At 32.4% G+C, this 22,189-nt stretch overlaps 4 protein-coding genes across 9 annotated transcripts; 2 read left to right on the forward strand and 2 right to left on the reverse strand.

Moving 5' to 3' along the window:
- Positions 1–452: 452 nt before the first annotated feature.
- Bm4827 (Armadillo/beta-catenin-like repeat family protein) lies at positions 453–5,916 on the reverse strand (the record flags this gene model as incomplete). Its single annotated transcript, XM_001899782.2, has 12 exons — positions 453–650; positions 1,550–1,822; positions 2,321–2,424; positions 2,586–2,827; positions 3,087–3,268; positions 3,465–3,623; positions 3,820–3,924; positions 4,030–4,105; positions 4,359–4,527; positions 4,767–4,911; positions 5,158–5,341; positions 5,798–5,916. 12 exons carry the CDS (start codon positions 5,914–5,916, stop codon positions 453–455), a joined length of 1,956 nt encoding a protein of 651 aa, XP_001899817.2.
- A 1,515-nt stretch (positions 5,917–7,431) lies between these two features.
- On the reverse strand, positions 7,432–12,654 carry Bma-hmp-2 (Armadillo/beta-catenin-like repeat family protein; the record flags this gene model as incomplete). 2 transcript variants are annotated; one of them, XM_043080142.1, is made up of 10 exons in its annotated part: positions 7,432–7,688; positions 7,992–8,160; positions 8,309–8,527; positions 8,646–8,904; positions 9,027–9,270; positions 9,529–9,799; positions 9,942–10,143; positions 10,277–10,389; positions 11,730–11,977; positions 12,561–12,654. In XM_043080142.1, 10 exons carry the CDS (start codon positions 12,652–12,654, stop codon positions 7,432–7,434), a joined length of 2,076 nt encoding a protein of 691 aa, XP_042936076.1. The 2 variants fall into 2 exon arrangements, with proteins under 2 accessions (XP_042936076.1, XP_042936077.1); XM_043080143.1 differs by lacking the exons at positions 10,277–10,389; positions 11,730–11,977; positions 12,561–12,654 and having other exon boundaries at positions 9,942–10,070.
- Positions 12,655–14,495: 1,841 nt separating this feature from the next.
- Positions 14,496–14,732, forward strand: Bm17640 (Uncharacterized protein; the record flags this gene model as incomplete). The annotated part of the gene is made up of 2 exons (XM_043080144.1): positions 14,496–14,580; positions 14,674–14,732. 2 exons carry the CDS (start codon positions 14,496–14,498, stop codon positions 14,730–14,732), a joined length of 144 nt encoding a protein of 47 aa, XP_042936078.1.
- A 128-nt stretch (positions 14,733–14,860) lies between these two features.
- Bm7490 (Protein kinase domain containing protein) lies at positions 14,861–20,920 on the forward strand (the record flags this gene model as incomplete). Of its 5 annotated transcripts, XM_043080145.1 has the most annotated exons (17): positions 14,861–15,007; positions 15,194–15,259; positions 15,454–15,591; positions 15,727–15,822; positions 16,001–16,166; positions 16,455–16,596; positions 16,867–17,073; positions 17,195–17,359; positions 17,504–17,671; positions 18,060–18,256; positions 18,392–18,477; positions 18,583–18,702; positions 19,010–19,164; positions 19,246–19,358; positions 19,547–19,657; positions 19,976–20,102; positions 20,914–20,920. In XM_043080145.1, 17 exons carry the CDS (start codon positions 14,861–14,863, stop codon positions 20,918–20,920), a joined length of 2,211 nt encoding a protein of 736 aa, XP_042936079.1. The 5 variants fall into 5 exon arrangements, with proteins under 5 accessions (XP_042936079.1, XP_042936080.1, XP_001899818.2 ...); XM_043080146.1 differs by lacking the exon at positions 20,914–20,920 and having other exon boundaries at positions 19,976–20,154; XM_001899783.2 differs by lacking the exons at positions 19,547–19,657; positions 19,976–20,102; positions 20,914–20,920 and having other exon boundaries at positions 19,246–19,363.
- Between the last annotated feature and the right edge of the window lie 1,269 nt (positions 20,921–22,189).

The following is a 22,189-nucleotide window of genomic DNA, read 5'->3' on the forward strand; positions in this document are numbered from 1 at the left end:
TGATTAACTTATTTGTTTAGCAATTTGTTTACTGCTTAATGAAATTGTTTCTCCAAATTTGGATACCTTAGTTATTGTTGCTGTATATCGGCGAATAATAATTTAACAATATATTCTTAACAATAACAACAGATTTGATACAGCTATCGACATAGAAAATAAACAGAATAGAAGGACGGTAGCAATAGTACGTCCTAATAAGCAATTACAGAACGACAATTGTTTCATAAAAATTATGAAACTTCCAGAACAATGTAATGGTTCCCATGAACAATAATGGCATTCATATCTTCAATAATGAATAAAAAGATTTCAATGTTTTTTATAATATTTAAAAAATGATGACATATTTCCTTCCTCTTTATAAAAACATTTCAAATAATTTGCTAAAAATAACGTCTTGATTGGAAAACTTAAGTGATCGTCTACAAATACCAATATGATAATAGTTATCAATTTAGGCCGTAGCGTTTAAGTCGAAAAGCGGTTTGGGAAGGTTCGGCAAGCATAATTGGAGTCGTGAAGAGCAATTTTCGGGCTGATAACCAAAAGGCTTGGCTGCATCGATCTCTACGCATCAAGCATACTCCATCATCTTCTTCCGTTTTCTTCAGTGCGCATGCTTCTGGTCCATATAGCAATACTCGTTTCTGCAAATAAAATATTAAAAGCGAATTGAGGAGAAGCAGTATGTTAGGTTTAGAGGCAAAACGAAGAGTGTAAAGAGTATATTAGAGATGGTACTGCATCAAGGTCTTGTCTCTCACATGTCTTCATCCGGCTACATCATTTACTTTCCAAGAATTACTCTCCAACTCTACTTCATTCTTCTAAACAGTGTATGGATAATATCGTCATGAATTCTCTCTATTCCTTCTAGTCATTTTCTTTTACATCCACCGATGAGTCTCAATTCAAGTTCATCACACCCTCTAAGTTTAAGCCTTAAAAGTAAAGAGAAGGCAAAATCAAGGATGCACACGAAACTAATCGTGTTTTTGGATGGCCACCAATTCGCAAACCATGTAAAGATGTATATTGGGGTTTGCCACTATGCTCTAGCTAACTATTCACCAACGCCGATCTGGTAAATTATCATCTATAATATATATTGCTCACTAAATATAGAGCTATCGTATTTCTGGCCAAAATTAAATTTTCGGGAGGAAGCCACCTACCAATTCCTAATCAAAAAATGGCAGGTCTCATTATTTCTTACAATTTAAATATTGAAATTTTCGAAAAAGTTTTCAATACCGTTTTTTTATATATATATATATCCAACAAAAGGGTTTTATGAGCTTTATGCATCCTTAATTTAACTTGAAAAAAGGAAAATTATTTTGACCAATGCATTTCATTTCTCTTCATGCATGTATATGGATATATACTATGTATATATGTATTATGTACCATCATATCTTCTATCTTCTCCGCGTCTTCTAAGCCTTCTTTTTCTATACAATATTAAAACGGACTTTTCCTCGATAATAAAATTGGATTTTTTCTATATATATTTAAGAAAAAAACTTCCAAATTAGGATCTTACTCCGTTGATAACAGCAATAACTCGAAAACTACCCCGTGAACCACTCAAAACAACATCATTTGAACTATTGCAATCCATTTGTAAAACTGATTCGTCCGGTAACATGCATAGTGCTTCCGTTGAAATCGTATTGTCACTAAGAATATTTGTATCGGTGTCATATTCGATAAGTGTACATTTTCTGTCAGCGCATAGAATATAAAGTGAAGTAAGACTGATAAATTGAGCATCAATAAAAATGTTTGTGCCGGGAATTTCCAACTTTCGTAATGTCTATAAAAAAATTATCATTTTTATTGGAAAAATTATCAGAAGGAGAGCTATGTTAAGCTGCTAAATATTTCTCTCCGTAATATCAGTTCAATAAATTATTTGAATATTAGGTCATTAGCAATTATAACAAAAGTTAAAGAAAGAGAACTTTGCAGAGATTATGGAAATAAAAAAATCAAAGAAAAAAACACAACAGAAGCAAAAGACGAGAAAGATGAAAAAATTCACTAACAGCAAAGAATTTATGTTTATAGATAATAGAAAAACAAAAATTTACTCTTACGACATTGATATAAACAGACGTAAATAGGATGAACTTATTATGAATGAGAAATGATAATTAAACGTGCTATATAACAAATTAAAGATAGTGAAAATTTCTGTTAAGATGTTATATAATAGCACTGGTGACAAAAAAAAAGTAAGAAAATAAAACATACCAAATTACAGATGGCAACTTTAAAATTCTCTTAGTAAAAAAAAAAAAAAAAAAAAAACCTTTTTGCGGATTTCCAGAATAAAAAGCTCATTTCGTGCTGTGAGTAATACAAGAGACATTTCGTTCATGTTAGAGTGTAGTCGAACTACCTCACCAGCATTATCTGAAAACCAACAACATTCATATAAAAGCATCATGTATCTTATCCCGTCAATGCTGTATGGTGAGACTCCATAAATTTATTGTTTATAAAATACTTGTCAAGAAGAAAATTGAAAACTCTGCTCTGACGAAGAGTGATTAACATAAAAGTAACAGAAGCACCTCTTTCAGCGACTACATTTGGATATTGTGGTATAGAATTATCAATTGGTAAGTCATATATCCTGAGACATCCAGATGCAATAAACAAAGATGTTGATGTAAATAGCAATCCTGTTCCAGAAATAAGCATTCTCTTCAGGACAGATATGCTGAGTTCTTTCGAGGAATTGAGATCCAACTTATAAATGGTTGCTGTAGAAACTGTAGAAACTGCTAATAATTTGCCTTCACTGTTCAGTGCACTAAAAGATAGAGTAGAAAGTTAATTACTACAATAACAGAGTGAGAATGTATTGAATATGTTTCCTTTTACAAAATGGCACATTAAGGAGATGAAATTCAAATGTAGAAAAAAGAAAAAATATTCGCATATTTTTTTTCTGCACCTGTCCTGTTAAGAGGATGTCTATTAGTTAACACAGCAAAAGTGGTTCTGTCATTGAAAATGACTTTCATAATGCAAAAGGTTGGCCATAAAAGCTAATAATAAAATCAATTCACCTTGATACAATGAATTCTCCACGATAAGACCGCAACTGAGCTAACTTAACTGGACCCTTTGCCAAGCAATGAATCCTTTTCTCTGATGCTACTGTAGTAGGTTTACCAGCTTTCCAAATAACAATGCGACTATCGTACTGATAGAAAAAGAAATTTGCATTCTCAACAACATTACAAGTTATCTAAAAAATATTTCATTGAGGTAACTGTTTCTGATAAGAAACACAGTTCATCTGTAACAGATCACATCCCACACAAAACATGTTGGATCAACATAAATAGCAACTGTGCTAAATCTAGTGACTGCTAATAGTGAGAAAACATTTATTTAAAGCCAGGAAAATTCACGAAAAAAAAAAAAAAAAACTAGAATCTTACATTTTTTAAAGCGTCAACATGTTTAGAACGATTACTAACACAAAAGTAGTAATCGGCACCACCAGAATAGAGAGCCGTTGTATGTTCCGATGCAACCAGAGCTCGTACGTCACTGTTATGAATTGTTCTTCGATGTTCAATGCGATATGCAGTATGTTCCTAAAATTAATTTTCAAAGTTGAAATGTGAAAAAGAGAGGCTTTATCAATGTTCATGTGGCCGTCTTCCTTCCACATATGCTCATCTAATCAACGATTTTGGTCAAAATAAGAATTTTTGTCTCAGAACTTTCATAATCTAGCTCGTTCGAATCCTATTGTCCTTCTCTATCGATGCAGCAAGTAAATACATAAACCTGATTAAGGCCAAGTCGTGCAATTGTAGGGTCCACACCAGCGACATAAAGTGAGTGATTCATTACAGTTATCGATAAAATATCACTTTGATGTGTTTGCAAACACTGAAATATCACTTCCTCTCAAAAATAGGATTTTTCTGAGATAATCCACTAAAATAATGAATTTTTCATTATAAAAAGAAGAGAAAGATGTACGATAAATGTTACTTGTGAAAATGCACCATTCGATGCATTCCAGAATGTTACATATCCTCGTGAATCACCCGATGCCAATAAATCGCCGCTGAAATTATTGCCTTACAGTTTTCCTTTAAAACTACGAATCAAATCAGATTTGACTTTATTTCCGTAGAAAAAAGTGCCCCTCAAAGTTTTAAAAATATTGAGTAATAGCAAAAACAGCGTAAAAAAGGAGAGAATTATTTCACTGAACATTAAAAAGTGTTTCAAAAAATTGGTCAAACTTCTAAACAACTATTCTAATACATGAAAAGAAATTACTGCAAAATAATGAAATGAAAATGAAAATAAGTTACATGAAGCATAAGCACCAAACAACAGTTGGTTTCCGTTTTTCAATCCGAGGTAATTTCATTCTATATTCTATTCGTTGTTTCGACACGCTTATAAGACTAATTTCATCTATCGTTCCAGCAGCGATAATTTCGTTATTGCATGCCAGTGACATGACATGCGTACTAAAGCCTGACAATAATTCATTTTTTTAAACTTATTCAATTATAATTCTTTGTATTTAAAATAATTTTGTTTGAAATCAAATAAAATTATTCTTGAATTTCAAAAGCTTCTCAACCAAAAGCCATAACAAGAACATCAAATTATTAGATCATCCATTTATTTTATTAATTCTCCCTAGAGCTGAACAAAAATTTCTCGAATTCGATAAATCAGTGGTAAAAGCAGGAGAATAAAATGAAAGTTACCAATAGATACTGTTTTGTTCAAAGCAATATGATTATTTTCTTCCAAAGACAAAATTAGCACAGCTCCTGAACCTGAACCAGCACAGAAGGCACTCCCCGTTATTGAAGCCAAACACCACAGCGGACTTGGTGTAAGTCGAACAGTCTAAGACGTAAATGATACAATAAATTTCAAAAATTTAATGTAGAAAATGGGAGTCATTGAGTAAATAAATTTATTAAAAGAACACTGCAATAATTATTTCACTTCGGTATTTGATCTGATTGTTAGCTAAACAAATTTTTAAAAAAATAAAAAAATTAAAAAAGTTTCTAACACTGTTTATGCCTACAACTGTTAAGTATTTAATTTCAAATCAACCCAAAAAATTTTGTAGTTGATAAAACTCACAAAGTATTCTGACGTATGAAGACGATGACCTGTTATCGAACCATCTAAATGAGCTGCAAGCAAAATATCGCTTTTCCAAAGCAGTGATTCGGCAGTTTTAGTTCCAAGAAATGTGCTCCGAACATAAAACATTGGCGTACCAATTACATTCCAAAATTCAATTATCCCATCACGTTTTTCATCTCTCCAAAACATTTCATTAAAAAGTGCAAAAAGTGAGATTCAAAAATTTCTAATGCAATCTAATTTTTTAGAAATGCAAAAATTAGAGACAGAAAAGTAAACAAATTAAAAGATGAGCAGACAGTAGTAAAAATATCTTCCTGCTGCAACAAGAAAGAGCACTTCTTACTGTGAGAATAACTTGTAGGCTTACAGAAACTTTGTCAAAGAGCAGCTAAAATCTTAATAGTGATGGCTGTTTATTAAAACTGACGTACCAGTAAGTAAAAAAAAAAAAAAAAAAAAAAAAATAACACCATTAAATAAAGTGAAGAAAATAAGAAAATAGAAGACTGAATTGAATAACGAATGAAGTAAAGTAGACATGAAAATGATTGAACACAAAACCACATATCGGGAAATTGATAGTATCAAATAAACTTCGACAATTTAATGAATAAGCAAAAGCAAAACTTACGCGAAATCTGAATGCCGCGCAACTGACAGAATACCCTTTCCTTCGTCTAACGCTAAGCAATCAACTGCGTAAGGCTCATGTTCAAACAAATCACATTCATGCACCTCGAAATCTTCCATTCCATTAACAACACCTTTTTGATTTGCCGAAATAAAACCGCTGTAATGGTAAGTGCTTACGTAAAACCATAACTATTACTACAAACACCATCAAACCTTCCAAAACCAATAACCAAATCGATGTGTGGATAAAAACACTGCTAAAGAGAATAATCTATAAATTCTCTCATACTTAGGCTGCTAACTTCATTAACCACTCGGTCAAATATCAAATTTATTTATCTTATTATATTTAGATATATTAAATTTATTATAGACAGAAACAGAAGAAAACTTTTTTCATTTGAAAGTTTCCATTCGCGTAAAGATATTTACAGTAAACACAAACTTAAGTAATTAAGGAGTTAGCGCTTCCGATGATACTAACATTTCCTGCAAAGATATTATATTACAGAGAGTGAATAAATATCAGCTGATATGAATTCACTACGCCACTTTGTTAACACGTAACATGATAGGGAATGTTTATTCACTTATGTACAAAATAGTGAAGCCAGAACTATAGCTGAATTTTTTGAATTTTGATAATATCCAATTTAGAACGTAATATATTTCAAATAAAAATGTTGTAAATTCTCGATCGTAAAAATTAATTACAAAAAGAAAAAAGAAAAATGGTAATAAAATGACAGTATAAAATAATCCGAACATCGAACTGCAACAACTTCAAACAAACAAAAGTTATGTAACTGTAATGAAACTTAACAATATATCTCACTCTACTCCTTGTGGGCCAAAACAAATCTTAAGCACCACACTGAATGATTTTAAAAAAAAATTATAAAGTTGCACATGCTTCATTAAAAATATATAAATTATTTTCCGCATTAAGCAAAGGAAACAAAATTAGGAAATCACATCGAGCAATACGCAGGCAGTAATACATATACGAAATAGAAATAGAAGCGAAAAGTGATTGTCATTAAACAAACTATCGAAGTGAACACAGCAGAGATATATCTAACAAAAAAAAATTCGACCTTTGAGAAACCTATTGAATAGACAAGCCCATTTTTACGTTTACAATCACCGCCATGAGAATTCAGACAAAATATTATCATTTGTCACCAATATATATTGTTTTAGCTCTTTAATCAAGTACGTCAAAAACTCTACATCGTGCTTTAATATTCATCAAAATCGGCAGTTCGATCATATTTCTGTATGATCCATGGAACAAAAAAGAAAGAATATCAAATATCTAATACTGTTCAAAAAATTTAAAATAATAGAGAGAATTGGAATAGAGTTTGAAGAGAAAAACGCTCTTCAAGAAGAAATATGATAATAACAAATAGAGGTATTAGTTATAAAAACTCTGTGAAATATATGTGAAAGCTAAAATTGAGCCATTATTGGCTTAAAGTGTGCAGTCACAGCTTCTGCTAGAAAAGAAGTTTACGCCAGGATAGAAGATAAATGAAAAGTCGATACCAATAACTTAAGCTAAATTTTTACTGCAAAACTGCAAAGTAGATTGAAAGAACTTTTAATAAAATAGAGAAAACTGTACAATTAAAGATCAGTATCAAACCATAAAGGACTTCGATTATTGGTCTGATAAGGTGGAGGATGTTGCCATGACTGAGGATGATCTAGCTGTTCCATTTCTGAGGAATGGTACATTTCAGCAAAAAGCTCCGGTTCTAGACCATCATGCATCCATTCTTCACCACTGTTTATTACACTTTCAATTTCTGTGTCCAGTTCTCCACGATACATCATTGGTTTATCAAATTGAAGATTTTTTAACACACCAGACGCATATGTTGCTATAAATAGAAGCTATATTTTGGACCGGCTTCTGATTCATTTCATCTCAACAAAATCAGGCAACAGTTCTCGACCTATTCTAGGTTTTTTTTTTTTCTTAAACCTACAATTAATTAATACTCAGCATCAGTACGATGTCTCAGGTTACATTCTGAAGGTATAAACTGGAAATAGCAGTTATTTATCACTTTATCATTTACTACTTATGATTGTTATCTATATGAGTTGCTACCGACGTAGACAGGAAACGTTAAATATTGTTATAAACAAATTATCTATTTCTAATTTGGAACGAAACCTACAAATTGCTCTGTGCTTGGAATGTAATGCATCAACAAGTACAGGCGTTGGTCCATACATATCTAACTGCCGTGCACCTTCTGGAGTCTTTGAGAGTTGGTAAAGAAGTCCAAGAAGTTCACGTTGTAACAATTCATCATCATTTGCGTATATTTCTTCCCATGAAAGCAGCTGAAAAATTTTTTTTTTCGAATTAGGAGAAAGCTGAGCTTATAATACACACAAAATTAAATCACATGTGAGTAAAACCCAACTTTGCAAAAATTATGTTAAATAAATATTTTGAATAAAAAACAAACAAAAGAGCAAAATGTCTAACTTTGATGAGCATGTCAACAAACGGATGGTCACGAAGCATAAGATCGGCTGACTGAGGATCATTTCCAAGCTGATGTAATGCTGAGACGGCACCTTCAACCAATTCACGCATTGCCACACCATCTGCTAGTGCGTCCGGATCCTGACGGAGCTGGGTACCAGCTCGTCCCAAAACATCCACTGCTAGAGTAACTACTGATTCTCCTTTTGATGTTTTCTCCTGCAAACTCAATTTTCATATCTAAAAAATAAATAGGAATGGCGCAGAAAGTTTCAATTATTGAAGGCGAATGAAAAGCAAATTTTCCTTAAATTCACCACAACTCAATGATACATACATGGGTTAGGGGATGCAAGTTAGCAGGCAGAAGTGCAAGATTCCGGACAAGTCCGAGAGCTGCTTTCACAACTGGTGCTCGCATTGATGAAATTAATTCCAAAATAACAGGCAAAGTTTGTGATAAGCGAATATCACTTTGTGCCTGTGACGCCAGTGGATGTCGAGCAGTACAATGCCTCAATGCACAAAGCGTTGGCTCTGTGACCTCCTCAACTGTCGAAAACCGTTCAAGTGCACTACATAAAGCATCCATTCCTCTAAAATGTAAGCAAATGTAAGCTATACTTCTATTTTTTGTTTTTCAACAAAAAGAATCAACACTTTAAAGCAAAAACCTCTCAATAGCAGGTCTAAAATTAATACAATAAAATCAATTAACCTGTTGAAACATAAGGTTTGTTTGTTACGGATATTGTTGCAGGTTAAATTTGACAGAATGCCAGCAGCACATGCACTTGTTGATTCTTCACCAGTGGCAACGATATGAATTAAACTGATAATCAGAGGTCCTAAGCTGCTTTCATTAGCGGCTGCATCTGATAAATTGCGAATAGCGCATAAAATGGCAAACTGAGTTCTATCATCGACGTTATCAATGAAATCACCCAAAACATTCAGTATTCCTAAAAGTGAAAATGAAATAATCAATGAAAGGAAACTGAATGTACCAACAGATGATTCCTCTGTCAATTTAATACAGTTGAGCAGTTTTATACATCTAATATAGAATTTTAAACAATTAGTTCCGAATTACAACTCACATTATTATAACAACGTCAAAAGAGGTGGTACTTCGTACCACCTAATTATAAAATGACTCATTACGAATATGAAATAACATAGGAAAGCGTGAAACAACTCACTATGAACAAAATTCTTACCAAGAGAAATGAGCGCGGCTTTGTTTTGTGGGCACACTGAGAGCGCTCGAATGCAGCGCACCGCAGTATAAACAAGTTTTGGATAATGACGATGTGTATCTAAAAGACCGATTAACGATGATGGACCACTTAAGGAAAGAAATAAGAGTTTGCTTTGCGGATTGTCCAGTAACAAAAGATAGAGAGAATCTGCCAATAGTGCCAAAAAACGTGGATTATTTTCCCGTAGAAGTGGTGTCATCGCTTCCAAACCTCCACATGCTCTTGTTTCCTGCAAATAGATTCGAAGAGAAAACAAGAAAGATTTAATGGAATGTTTTTATTCTCGACAACAGGAAGAGTTTAATTATAAAGTCCTTATTTTGTTAAATATAACGTCTTTGTTTTAAATAAAAAGGAGAAAAGAAACTGACCTCCTTTGCATAGTCCATGAAAAGAACCAGATTATGAAGCGTAGTAATGGCATAGTAACGAATAGGATCCAATGGAATGCCAAGCATTCGAACTAACTCCGGAATACCACCAGAACGGAATATTTGCATACGTCCTTCTGCATGTTCTGAGATATGTGAAAGAGCACCAAGTGCATCTCTTCGTATAGTGTCATTTTCCAATCTGAAATGTCCTTTATAATCAACCAACTCTATTTTTTTTTTTTTTTTTTTGTAAATCTCTAGCCATTTTGAATCGTAACAATATCAAACAATATTTACACAAAAATCAATTCTACAAAAATCAATAATAAGACCTGGCAATACTGCACAAAGCATTTACAAGAGTTGCATTTGAAGCTATTGCATTCACGGATTTGCTTTCACGAGATAACATATGCACCATATGAACAGCTCGCATAATCACTGTCTATAATACTTACTTATATTTTAAAAACCTAATTCTGACAGTTGAATCTTAAAATGAGGAACTTTTCCTTTATCAAATACTTAAGCTATTCCCGGTGTGAAGTAGTTCACAAAGATGCACTAAATGGAGTGGCAGGCCATCCCAGTATTAAGCACTAAAAATAATACAGAATGAATCAAATAGTTTGTTTTATTTAGCAATTAATCATTCATTCATTTCTAGTATCAACAATATCAGCAGATAAAAATGTTGGACAAAAAACGGTCAGTCAAAAATAAGTGTTTCATTTGATGCAGAACTAATTCCTGTATTGTTGAAATTACTAATATTAGAATGCATGGTTAGGTAAATCCGATCTAATGGGTTTATTCTTCTTTTTTCTTGTTAATGACTTATAAACTGCTCATTTCAACTTTATTACAGTTTGAGGAAATGAAGTTGGACAAAAAAAGAGCTGGACAAATTTAAATAAGTTGTGGAATAATTCGAGATATTAACAATGCGTCTGACCCAGAAATTGTCTGACAGCTTACAAACGTGTAAAGCAATGGCAATTAAAGAAGTCAAGCGACTGAAGTATTGAAAATGAAAAATAATTATCTTCAATGGCCAGCCGATAGCAACTCTGGAAGCTGATTTTACATTTAGCTATAAACTAACTGGAAATCATAAGTTATTTTGAAATGATTTCTTCTATGATTTGACAGAACAGCAAAAATCTATGACAATAAAACTGAACTGCATCAATAACAACGACAACTCACTTAATAGTTAGGATGAAAAAAACTTTGCAAATTTGAGAATAAAACTTGAACAAAAAAAGACCATAACCACTATTTGAAGACAAATATAGATTCTAAGATATTAGCAATATCTGAGAAGTGAGCTTAGCAAATCAATTATATGTAACGAAAGTGCTTAACTTATATAGCTAACAATCAACGCTTCAAAAGCTGAACGATTACGCATAATGTTTTATCATTTTTATATTCACCTATCCTCTCGTCACCGATTATCATTTCCTCAAACAATTTAGCAATATTTTCAGACATATGAGTACGATGTAGCAAAAAAATCCCAGAAAAGAGCAGTGTTCACAGATCTCTAGACTAAGAAATAACCACTTTTAAGGCGAAATGTTTTGATTGTAAGATGTATTTTGACTGTAATTATAATAACTTGAAATTCATGGTTAGGGATTATACTTGCTTTTGTGATTAATTTAACGATTTCATTTCGCATAATTCAGTTTAGATTATATTACTTTGGATAAGATAATGTTTCCGTTTCTACAATAAGGAGATTTCAAACATAAAAAGTCCTTCGTATAAATAACTGACTTCATCTTTATCCGCAAGTAATTTTACGAGTTCCGGAATTGCTTTTGTCGTTAATTCTGCTTCATCCTGAAGACTGAGCAATTCCACAACTGCGGTTGTTAACAATTGGCTTGGTTCTGCTAGTTTTGAGACAATTGTTGAACGATGTGATGATGATCCCATGCCACTAGTTTTGTCAGGACATAAATCAGGAAACATTGCGGCACGGATGCGATCACTTCGCGTTTGTGCATAACTTTCATCTATTTCTGCAACAAATTCTGTTTCTTAAACTTTTCAAATCAAAAAGTTCTTTACGTTCTTCCATAAATTCTCATTATAAAATCCATAGGATTGTGATGCCATTTACTCACATAGCTATTCGGCAAGCAAATGCAGTAACTGACTGTCAGCAACAACTATATGACATAGTGTCCCAACGGCTCTAATGGAACTCATTATGCCAACTATGCAAACACTCCAAAAAGTCTGACTATATCAACTTTTTTTTTCTAATTTATTTTGAATATGTTACCGTCCATAATTGCTATTTACCATAATAAAGACAAAAATGGACCTTTTAAAGACCTTTTAAAAATAGACCTTTTTAAATATTTGAAGAAAAACAAGAACAGGTACAATCTAAAAAGTATACTTGATAAGTAGGAAGACAGTATTCCACTATTTTAAACTTCGTTAGTTATAACTAAAATACACAGTTTGTTCTCGTTCTCATTGTGAACATGCCTATGTCAGACAGCCAATTTTTTGCTACTAATATATTCCCCCAAATCTTCAACATAAATAACCATTTCATTGTGTAACACTTTTTTAAACAGTATGTCATTTTACCTCTAAATATTACATAAGCATTATTTGTTTCGGAATCGCTGCTGAGCAAAGGTGACAAATTATAATCCAAACGTGAAGCATTGCCATTCTCCATTTTTATCTTTTATTTTCTGAAAAAAAAAAAAAAAAAAAAAAAAACTGAATTACATTTACGAAAAAATACTCTGCGATTGTACATCACATGGCACTTTCGTTGCCTTCAAATCCGATTTGTTTGAAAACAAAATTTCAATGGTTAACACTGACATATATCTTGCCACTACCTCAGCATGCAAAAATGCAACACTGGAAATTATTCTAAATAATTAAAGCCACAAATCAACGATAACCAATGGCTACTCATCTAATAATCACCAATTTCTAGGACAGTTAAGTACCTACTTCAGTTATCAAACCCAATCCTTAACCTTACAGCAGCTCTGTCATATTTCACGGCGGCCGTGAGAAGTGACAAGTCGAGAGCAGTCTATTGGCTTCGGTTAATGTTCTTCCTGTCACGTCTCTATTATTTCCCGGGCAATACTTACCAGTTTTGAGCTCTTTCGATTTCTCATTGTTTGCTGACGATTAATTAATTAGTTCTACCACAATTAATTATTAAATTATAATGTTTTTATTAAATTACAATTATCATTATTCCTTTCTTATTTTGATTATTAAATTATGATCAATTATTACTTCTTTCTATTTTCTAAGTAAAATTAATAAAAGGAACAGCGACGATTTCTCCATTTTTAACGAGGCCTACTAATAGAGGACCAGTAATAAATGTTCCGAAAATTTTCAAATTAAAATGAAAAAGATGAAATGAAAAAATGGAGAGCTTTATGTTGTAAATGTTTTTTGAAGGTTTTTGTAAATTAAGTTCTATGTATAAATATCTTCAAATGTTCGTTAAAAGTTTTTTCTAAAATTAAATTTATACTAAATAGCTCAAAATTTTAGTTTCTTTCCTCCTAAAACTTAATGATTATGACGATTAATTATCTTTAAATGTTATAAAATGTGTATTTATTCAAACAGATATAAATTATAGGGAATAATTGGAAAAGCAAAGCAATGTGAATGAATAACAATTATAGCAAGAGATTTCATTTTGATATCTTCAGCCATAAAATGGCACTCTCTTCATGTGCATCTCTTTCAGATTTCTAATTTAATGAAAGATTAAATTTTCGAGCACATCTGATGCTGTGTGAAAAAAAAAGAACGACGAATTTGTTAGGGCAAATAAAATACTTACTACTTATTGCTTTTATTCCTAAATTAAACTAGAGAGAAAAAACCTGAAAAAACCTTTTATTGTCACTATATTGATTCAAACTATAGTTTTGCTATTTTATTCCAATAATTAATTCTTTTATTCTATGAACTTTGAAATAGAATTGAAATTTTTTTTTGCTCCATAAAAAAGTCATTCATTTTTCAATTAGTAGTATAGCTGTAAATTTTCCACTATATATATATACAAGCATAAATTTAAATTTCAATTAACTTGACGACACGCTTTTGCCCTGTTTTTATTATGAAAGTAATTAATGATACCAATATATATCACATTGCGTCTATTATCTATCCACTGCATATCACGCATGCATGACATGCAACTGTAGGTTTCCTTCCACATTCTATGCCTACCACACGGTAGTACAAACACTTCTGTTTCTCAGCTTGTCACTTACTACTATTTGCTCCACTTCTTTCTACTACTTGTTTCTTGCTGTTTCTTGCTTTACTACTTTGCTATTACTTGAAAGTTTGCTTTATTACTTTGTTATTACTTGCTTTCAATAACTACTACTTGCTCAAAATTGCTACTATTTCAAATGATGTCAAATAGTTGAAGCAAGTTATAGCTAGCAGCTAATAGCAAGTGGCAGCAAATGCTGTAATTCTAAGCAGATACAAAGAGTTGAAATTGGAAGGTTAGATTTGATGGGCCACATAAATGAGACTCTAAAGGGCGCATTTTTGAGGTGTAATTATGCTATACATTGGTTTAGTTCGTATGTAAAAGTAAGTCAGTTAATGATTAATTAAGTGATTAAGTGAGTTAGCTCAGTGTTTGAAGCACTTAAACCTTTTGAATTTTTAGAGTACTAACATATTGTAGGTGAAAAGGCGAAAGAAGTCGCATTTGTGTCATTTCAGCACAAAAAGAATGCTGCATGAATTCTGTTTTATCTTAGTTCTATTCTGTCTTTTAAAATTTCCTTAAAATGTTAGTACGCAAATGAAGCCTTGTCTATTCTGTTATTTCTTTAACAACTATTTGTGTGCCACCAGGAAGTGGTGATAGAATGACAGATAAATCACAATTAGAACGGAAACCTTCACGAAGTATCAGTGATGCTCGAATCGCTGGACTTTACGATCTACAAAAAACCATAGGCAAAGGTCATTTCGCTGTAGTTAAATTGGCAAGTCATGTTTTCACGGGTGAAAAGGTTATTATTAATTTTTCATTTTTCTTTTATCATTTTTTCAAAGTATTTCACAGAATTGGACTATAAATATTCATATGATAAAATGGATGTTTCGGCATGTGTTTCAATCAAATTCGGCAAGCCTTTTATTACATTCCGCACCTTATTTATTAATTCGTTGTCATGCATATATTGGAACATTTTTAGGTAGCTGTGAAAGTGATTGATAAGACAAAATTTGATTCCTCAATGGCATCTCATTTGATAAAAGAGGTGATCTTTGTTGACTTCTTTCGTAAAGGAATGTCTCTTCAGAAACTGTGTTCCTTGTTTTTAAAATTTCATTATATTATTTCCATTGTTTTATTAAAGGTGTCGTTTGGTGCAGAAAGAATTACTTTAATGTGTCAAGTCTCATTTTATTTCGTTAATAGGAAGTTTTTTTTGTGCCTACATATGTATTGCAGGTTCGCTGTATGAAATTGGTGCAGCACCCAAATATAGTTCGTTTATATGAAGTTATCGATACACAAACGAAGTTGTTTTTAATTCTCGAATTAGGAGATTATGATATGTATGATTTTATCACAAAAAATGCTGATAAGGTGAACATTTAAAATTCGTGTCAACATAGTGTTTTCTAAAATACGGGTTACGGTGTGTGTGTGTGTGTGTGTGTTAAGAGTTGTAGCTTGATCAACTGGAGCAAATTATTTGTTTGAACATTAAACATCTTTTAGGGCTGTCCAGAAAGCGAAGCACAACAATATTTTTGCCAGATTATCAAAGCAATTGATTACTGTCATCAGTTGCATGTTGTTCATCGAGATCTAAAGGTACAATAGCTTATGCATATTACCGGTAACTTTTGATTTCAACTAGTTTTTCTATCTGGAAAAAGTAACGAAAATGATATACCGATAACTGAAGTGAATAAATTATCATTAAATGATTATCGCTAAATAAAATAATTAAATAGAATAACGAAATAAAAAATATTAATGATGATTGCAGCCTGAAAATGTAGTGTTCTTCGAACGTCTGGGCATGGTAAAATTGACGGATTTCGGATTCAGCAATAAATTTATTCCTGGCGAGCAACTTGAGACTGCGTGTGGTAGTTTAGCTTATTCAGCTCCAGAAATCTTATTGGGGGATGCCTATGATGCTCCAGCCGTTGGTAAACTTCTCTCAGTTCATCAAGAAAAATATTAAGAAGATTTGCTAAATCTTATTCTATCAGTAGCAGATTTGTTTGAGCTATGGTATAGTGTAAGCAAAAAGAAAAAACTGGGACAAGTTTTATAAAAATCTTCAAAAAAAATAGTTTGTGTAGCATAACGTAGTTGAAATTCTAATAAACTATTTAATCTTATGAACAGTTCTAAAAACCTGCAATAACAAGTCCTGTTTATGGTAACTAATTAATTAAAAAGTTCCTTATCACTGATTATATCACGAATTTTAGACGTATGGTCACTGGGAGTTATTTTATATATGTTGTTATGTGGTCGATTGCCATTCCAAGAAGCAAATGACTCGGAAACTTTGACAAAAATATTAGATTGCAAGTATTCTCTTCCAGATACACTTTCGCTACATGCTCGATAGTAAATTTTACTTTGGTTTAATAAAAATTTAACATTTTCTGCTTTAATGTTTCCATTACACTTTCTGACTGAGAAGCAGTTATACAAATGTTGTCCTTCCGCTATTATTGCATTTGTGAATTTGTTCACACTATTCTTTTTAGTTCTTAACAGTAGTTTCTTAACAGTAGTTGTCTCATTAGTTATGATTTTGGAGGAAATATCATGACATGATGAACAGCTTTTTAGAAAAGCTTCTGTTTATTCATGCTGTAAAATATTGGGTTGCAGCCTCATATCAAGAATGTTAGTGAAAGATGTCCAAAAGCGCGCAGCGCTTAGCGAAATTATTAACAGTTCGTGGGTGAAAGCTGGAGATCTCGGTCTTGCTCAGATTTTACCCTTGGTTGGTCGAGATGTGCTTCCGGAAAGTGCACATACTACAATTATTGACCAAATGGTAGCTGGTGGTGTTGACACAGAAGAAAATATTCTGCGGTAAGTAGGTATTTCATATTAAATTACCTCTCTAACTATTGCTTGTAAAGAATATTTCTGTGAAGACTAATTTAAAACTTTTAAAGTTTTTAGCGTGTCATTTATCAATGAAAATTTGCAGATCGCTAGATAATGATGATTTTTCATACATTACTGCCACTTATTATTTACTTGCTGAAAGAGTTCTGGCATCTTATCGTGAAGAACGCGCCAGGAAAGCGCATGAGATTGAGCGTCCTTCATTGAGCGATTTACCAGCAGACTTTAAAAATTGTCCTGAAATAAGGTCTTTTACTTTTTTGATTCTTCAGCGTTGCTTTACTGGACTTAAATTGAAATAAATATTTTCCCTTAAGCGGTGAGGTTTTAAATTGTGTGATCAATTTTTGGATTCGGTTTTTATAATTGCGCAGATAACCATGTTTTATAGGGAAACGGTTGAAAAAAGTGATGAAGGGAGTATTTATAAAAGTCGAAGTCGATCCAATTCATGGCGTGGAAGCACTTCTGTTTCCCGATGGCCATGTACAATTTTGAAAGAAGAAAGTGAGGAAGAGTTGTCAACATATCATTGCGGTACATCTAGGCAGTCGTCAAGGTTTTTTTAATATATTCTTCCCATGCATTTCATGATTTTTTTTTTTTTTTTTGTAATGGTTGCAGACTGATAATTTCCCATCGTAATTCAAGGGGTATTTTCGATTCCTTTGGTCTAAATAATACACTCAGTTATTTGGTTCTTACTAATATTTGCATGCTTTCTGCTAGATATTATTTACACTAAATTTAAAATATGTTCCTACAGGAAAATTGTAAATTCCAAAAACAATACATGACATTTATAACATTCTTATATATTGCAATCCGCATTGTCATTACAGATTCATCATTCATAATGTTTCACAGTGGTTCCTTGCATCTGATCTATTGTCGCAACTTTAGTAAAGTGGTTGTAGTCTTTAGAGATGCATATTTTATATTTTTAGGCACTCATCTTGCTCTGTGTCGATATTTCCTTCCAACTCTGGTTCACATGGACGAATATCACCTCAGGACATACAGGGTTTATTGGAATTATCACGATTGAACATCGCAGAAGGTAAAAGGCGAACACTTTCGCCGGATAGTCGTCTGAGCAGCCGAAGCTCTAGTCCACCAAATTCAAGCGGTCGTGCAAGTCCTGGTATTTGTCAAGTTTGATCATTGTTTTGTATACGATCCTGAGCTATCGCTATCACTAATATAATTTGAATCACTTTGTAGTTCTAATTTGCGATTTTCATATATAATGCTTTTCGATGAAAATTTAATTATTTAGCAGTCAGTCGATTGAAGGTTTCTTTCACTGGATCTGGTGGATTGCGGAAGTTGGGTTCATCGCCTCACCTACTTGGGATTTGTGAGGTATTTTTTTTTTCAAATATTTTATTTTTCTTCGTTAAGATCAAGTCAAATTTTTTCCCATTTAGAAAAATGTTCATCACAGAATTTTATCTTTAATTTTTATAGGAGACGGAAGAATATGAATTCGATAAAGGTGCAGAACAACGTCAAACTGTAACTCGCCGTAGTATTTCTGGTGCATCGATTGTGCCTTTATCCGCATCTCGACTTTTTATTCAGCCGAAGGTATCATTTTTATAAGTTTCTATAACTGCAGAACTTAACTGAGGCACCTTTCTCGGCGGTTTAGCACTATCGAGTCATGGCAAGACGTATGTTCCAGAAGTTTCAAACAAGCCAAGAAAACTCCGCAATGTTGTAGCAGACGATAACCAGGCACTTTGATGGATTCAATTGAATGGTGAGGAAACTGACATCTTTCGGGAGACTGATATCTAATCGTTTCTGATTTGTTATGAAATTTAAACAGTTTGAAATTTTAGGAAAAGTATTTTCTTCCCATTTCTCATCTGTACTAGTTTTGCCATTTCAGCTTGCTAAAGAAGATTCTCTGGGTGCAACTCTTACATATAGCAGTGTACGCATGATCAGGCGACGTCAAGCAATAGTGTCACCAGATATGGTTCAAAGGTATGAGCAGAGATCATCTTCAAGATATCATGCTGTAAAACCGCAACGGAGCACAAGGTTTGATTATTAACTCTAACGTCATTTGGTAGTGCAGCTACACTAGGTAAATAGAAATTTTGATTAATTTTGATATTGTAGTTCATCAAGTGAAACATCAGATGATGACAGCGAGAGACGATTGAATTTTCTGGCTTCCAAATATTGTTGTAATTATGGAAACCGACGAGATAACGACGATGATCCATCAAAGGGTTGATTCCTGGAGGCCTTTTTTCCCTTGTATAATAGTCTATATTTTATGTATCGGCATTTTAATAAATTTTGGTGACTAACATCAGACGGGCACTTTACTTGACAATATTTTTCACTTAAATGAAGTAGTTCTTTTTTTAGAAGATTGTTGTCAACAACTAATTTAAAATTTTCTGCCATCATTCAGGTAATGGCGGAGCATCAATTGGTCCAAGCAAGTCAGGAAATGAACTAGTTAGTGGAAATGCAATAAATACTTCTGATAATACTTCATGCAGTAATGATTGCCACTATTCTGGTATGTTTTGCATTTTTATATTAACTTAGTGATTATGGCTTGCTACATTGGTTTTACTTGGAAATTGTCGACCTTCACTAATTGTCCCCCCCCAAAACTGGATATTATTGGATGTAAATTGAAGTCATAGTACTAACTATGATGAACTAATATCGATGTGTGACTTTAAGCTTTTTGCCGTCATTTTGCTCATTTTGATATGGAACCGTTTCGGCTTCTCATGCCGCGCAATTTTGACTAACAACTTGCTTTCATGCTCTACGTTTCATGAACTGTTGACTTTTGATGTAATTCTACAATTCACGATAGTATTTCCAGAACAATCATCTCAATACCGCAGTTCGTTGGGCCTAAAACTTTTGGATATTACTCAGATGGCACCTACAATTTTACATCCTATTAAGGAAATGCAAGCAGTGCTTTTTCCTCACTCACTGTTTCCGAGGTTTTGCCTTGAATTTCTATTAAAAAAAAAGAAAAAAATTTTTAAATTCTGAGGTTTTTTTTGTGAATTTTGAGGTTGTTGCTTAGTCTTTATTAGTATTAGTCAATATGATTTCTGTATAAAGAAGTAAGCAGAAGTAGAATGTTAAGCAGAAAATTTAAGATGGTAATAACCATCTATTAATAACATAAATTATACTATAAGGAATGAATTCGTCTAGAAAAAAAAAAAAAAAATGAAAATGGAACTCAAGAGTAGGAGCATTTCTATTTACTTCCTTTGGTCAGTACATAAATTAGTGCACATTATTAAGTACTGTATTTTCTTTTCGGGTGGAAGATGATTAAAGAAGTAATAGCAAATTGGGTGGATTTCTCGTTTTTTATGTGGCCCGAACTAAAAAACAAATCGAACGTTCTGTCTTTACCGGTAAGGCAATCCGATTTATATTAGAAAAATAGAACTATCGTGGTATATATTGATAATGTTCGTAATTATAAAGGTCCTTAACACTTCAACATCTTAGTTTAGTTATCTTAGATGAGGAAGGTTAGTTCCAAATAATTTAGTAAAAGTTCATTACTATTATGAATTTCCAAAGGATTGTAAGAGCAGTGACCATGTTTTCTATATTGTTATACAAGTTTTTGTATAGTTCTTTATTCACTTTTTTTGTATTTCTTTGTCACAATTGTCATACCACGTGTTTTAACGCCACTGATAGGCAAAGCGCTAGTAGATATTAATAGTTATGAAGTGTTGAGATGAAATGCATAAATATCGTAAAAGCTATCATTAGTCTTTTTTATAGTCTTTGATTGGAGAAGAGAATTATTCTTTCCCATGGACAAGTACAGATTCTGATTATTCATTGGATTGTGAAGTAGATTCCGCTCTCCTACTTAGTGACTGTGAAAGACCATGGAAGCAGCATATGCGAAGGAAATATTTTTTACCTCAAATTGAGGGATATATTGATTTTATTATTATGTAGAGATGATCTCACATTGCATTCCTTTTTATAACTAGACACGTTATGAAGATTTTTTGCTTCATCGTCTTTACTCGTTTTCGAAATACGAAGGATGCGAATAACGTTTTCATTCATCGGATTAATTTTCCAAACAATGTAAACAGTTATAGGATTGTTCTGGGATGGTGTATGTACTTATAAGTAATATACTCAGCATCATTTTTCATGACAAACATTATGGTTAGGAATATTTGATGCATTGGATGAGACTTACTTCTTCCCAGCAACAGGGATCGTCTTAGTGAAGTGCTGTTAGGAAATAGGCATGTTTTCATGCTGATGAGAAAAAATTTTCTGTAGGTGGATGTAAAATTCAAGTGCTTCCCGTAGAGTAATGGGTGTCCACTCACAGGATTAATTTTATCTTACTTTTTTTATTTTACTTTAAGAAAACTGGGATTATTAAATGAAAAAGGAAGAAAAGGACTGCTTAGAAAAGCTTATTAATCACCTTGAGACTAATTTCAACAGTTGTCATTGATATTTTATTTGATATTATTAGATACTTATGTCTTTTATTTGTTCCATTCAAGGTTGCGCTCTTTTATTGAAGTACAATGCGTGTTTTACATTTTTTGTTTTGTTTTTCTGTTTATTAGTTACATGCAGCTTTACATTTTCGTAGTTTTTTATAATGTATTACTTAAATAGTTTCACACCGTTGTTGTTCATTGTTTTTTACGACCGTATCATCTTCAATGCTTTGTAGTTCAGTTATTTTTTTAATATTTGTTAGACAAATAGAAATAAACATTTATTAATTCAATCATTATTCATAAAAGTTATTTTTTTTAGGAAAAAATATTCTTGAAATTTCGTCAATTTTTTTTTTTATATGTATGGTTTTGTATATTTTTCTTGAGGAAGTATTATTTGTGAAGCAAAGTATTTGTCTTATCATAAATGCTTAGCTACTTATGAACTGCTTTAAAAATTAAACAACTATGCATGCATTTCGGAATGATATGATTTTCTATTTCGTTCTTATTTCGCATAGTAGCTTAGAAGTGAAGTTTTAGAATTTATATTAGTTAAGAGACTAGGAAGGCTTTTG

The sequence above is a fragment of the Brugia malayi genome, assembly GCF_000002995.4.
Source record: "Brugia malayi strain FR3 genome assembly, contig: Bm_v4_Chr3_scaffold_001, whole genome shotgun sequence".
Taxonomy (NCBI): domain Eukaryota; kingdom Metazoa; phylum Nematoda; class Chromadorea; order Rhabditida; family Onchocercidae; genus Brugia; species Brugia malayi.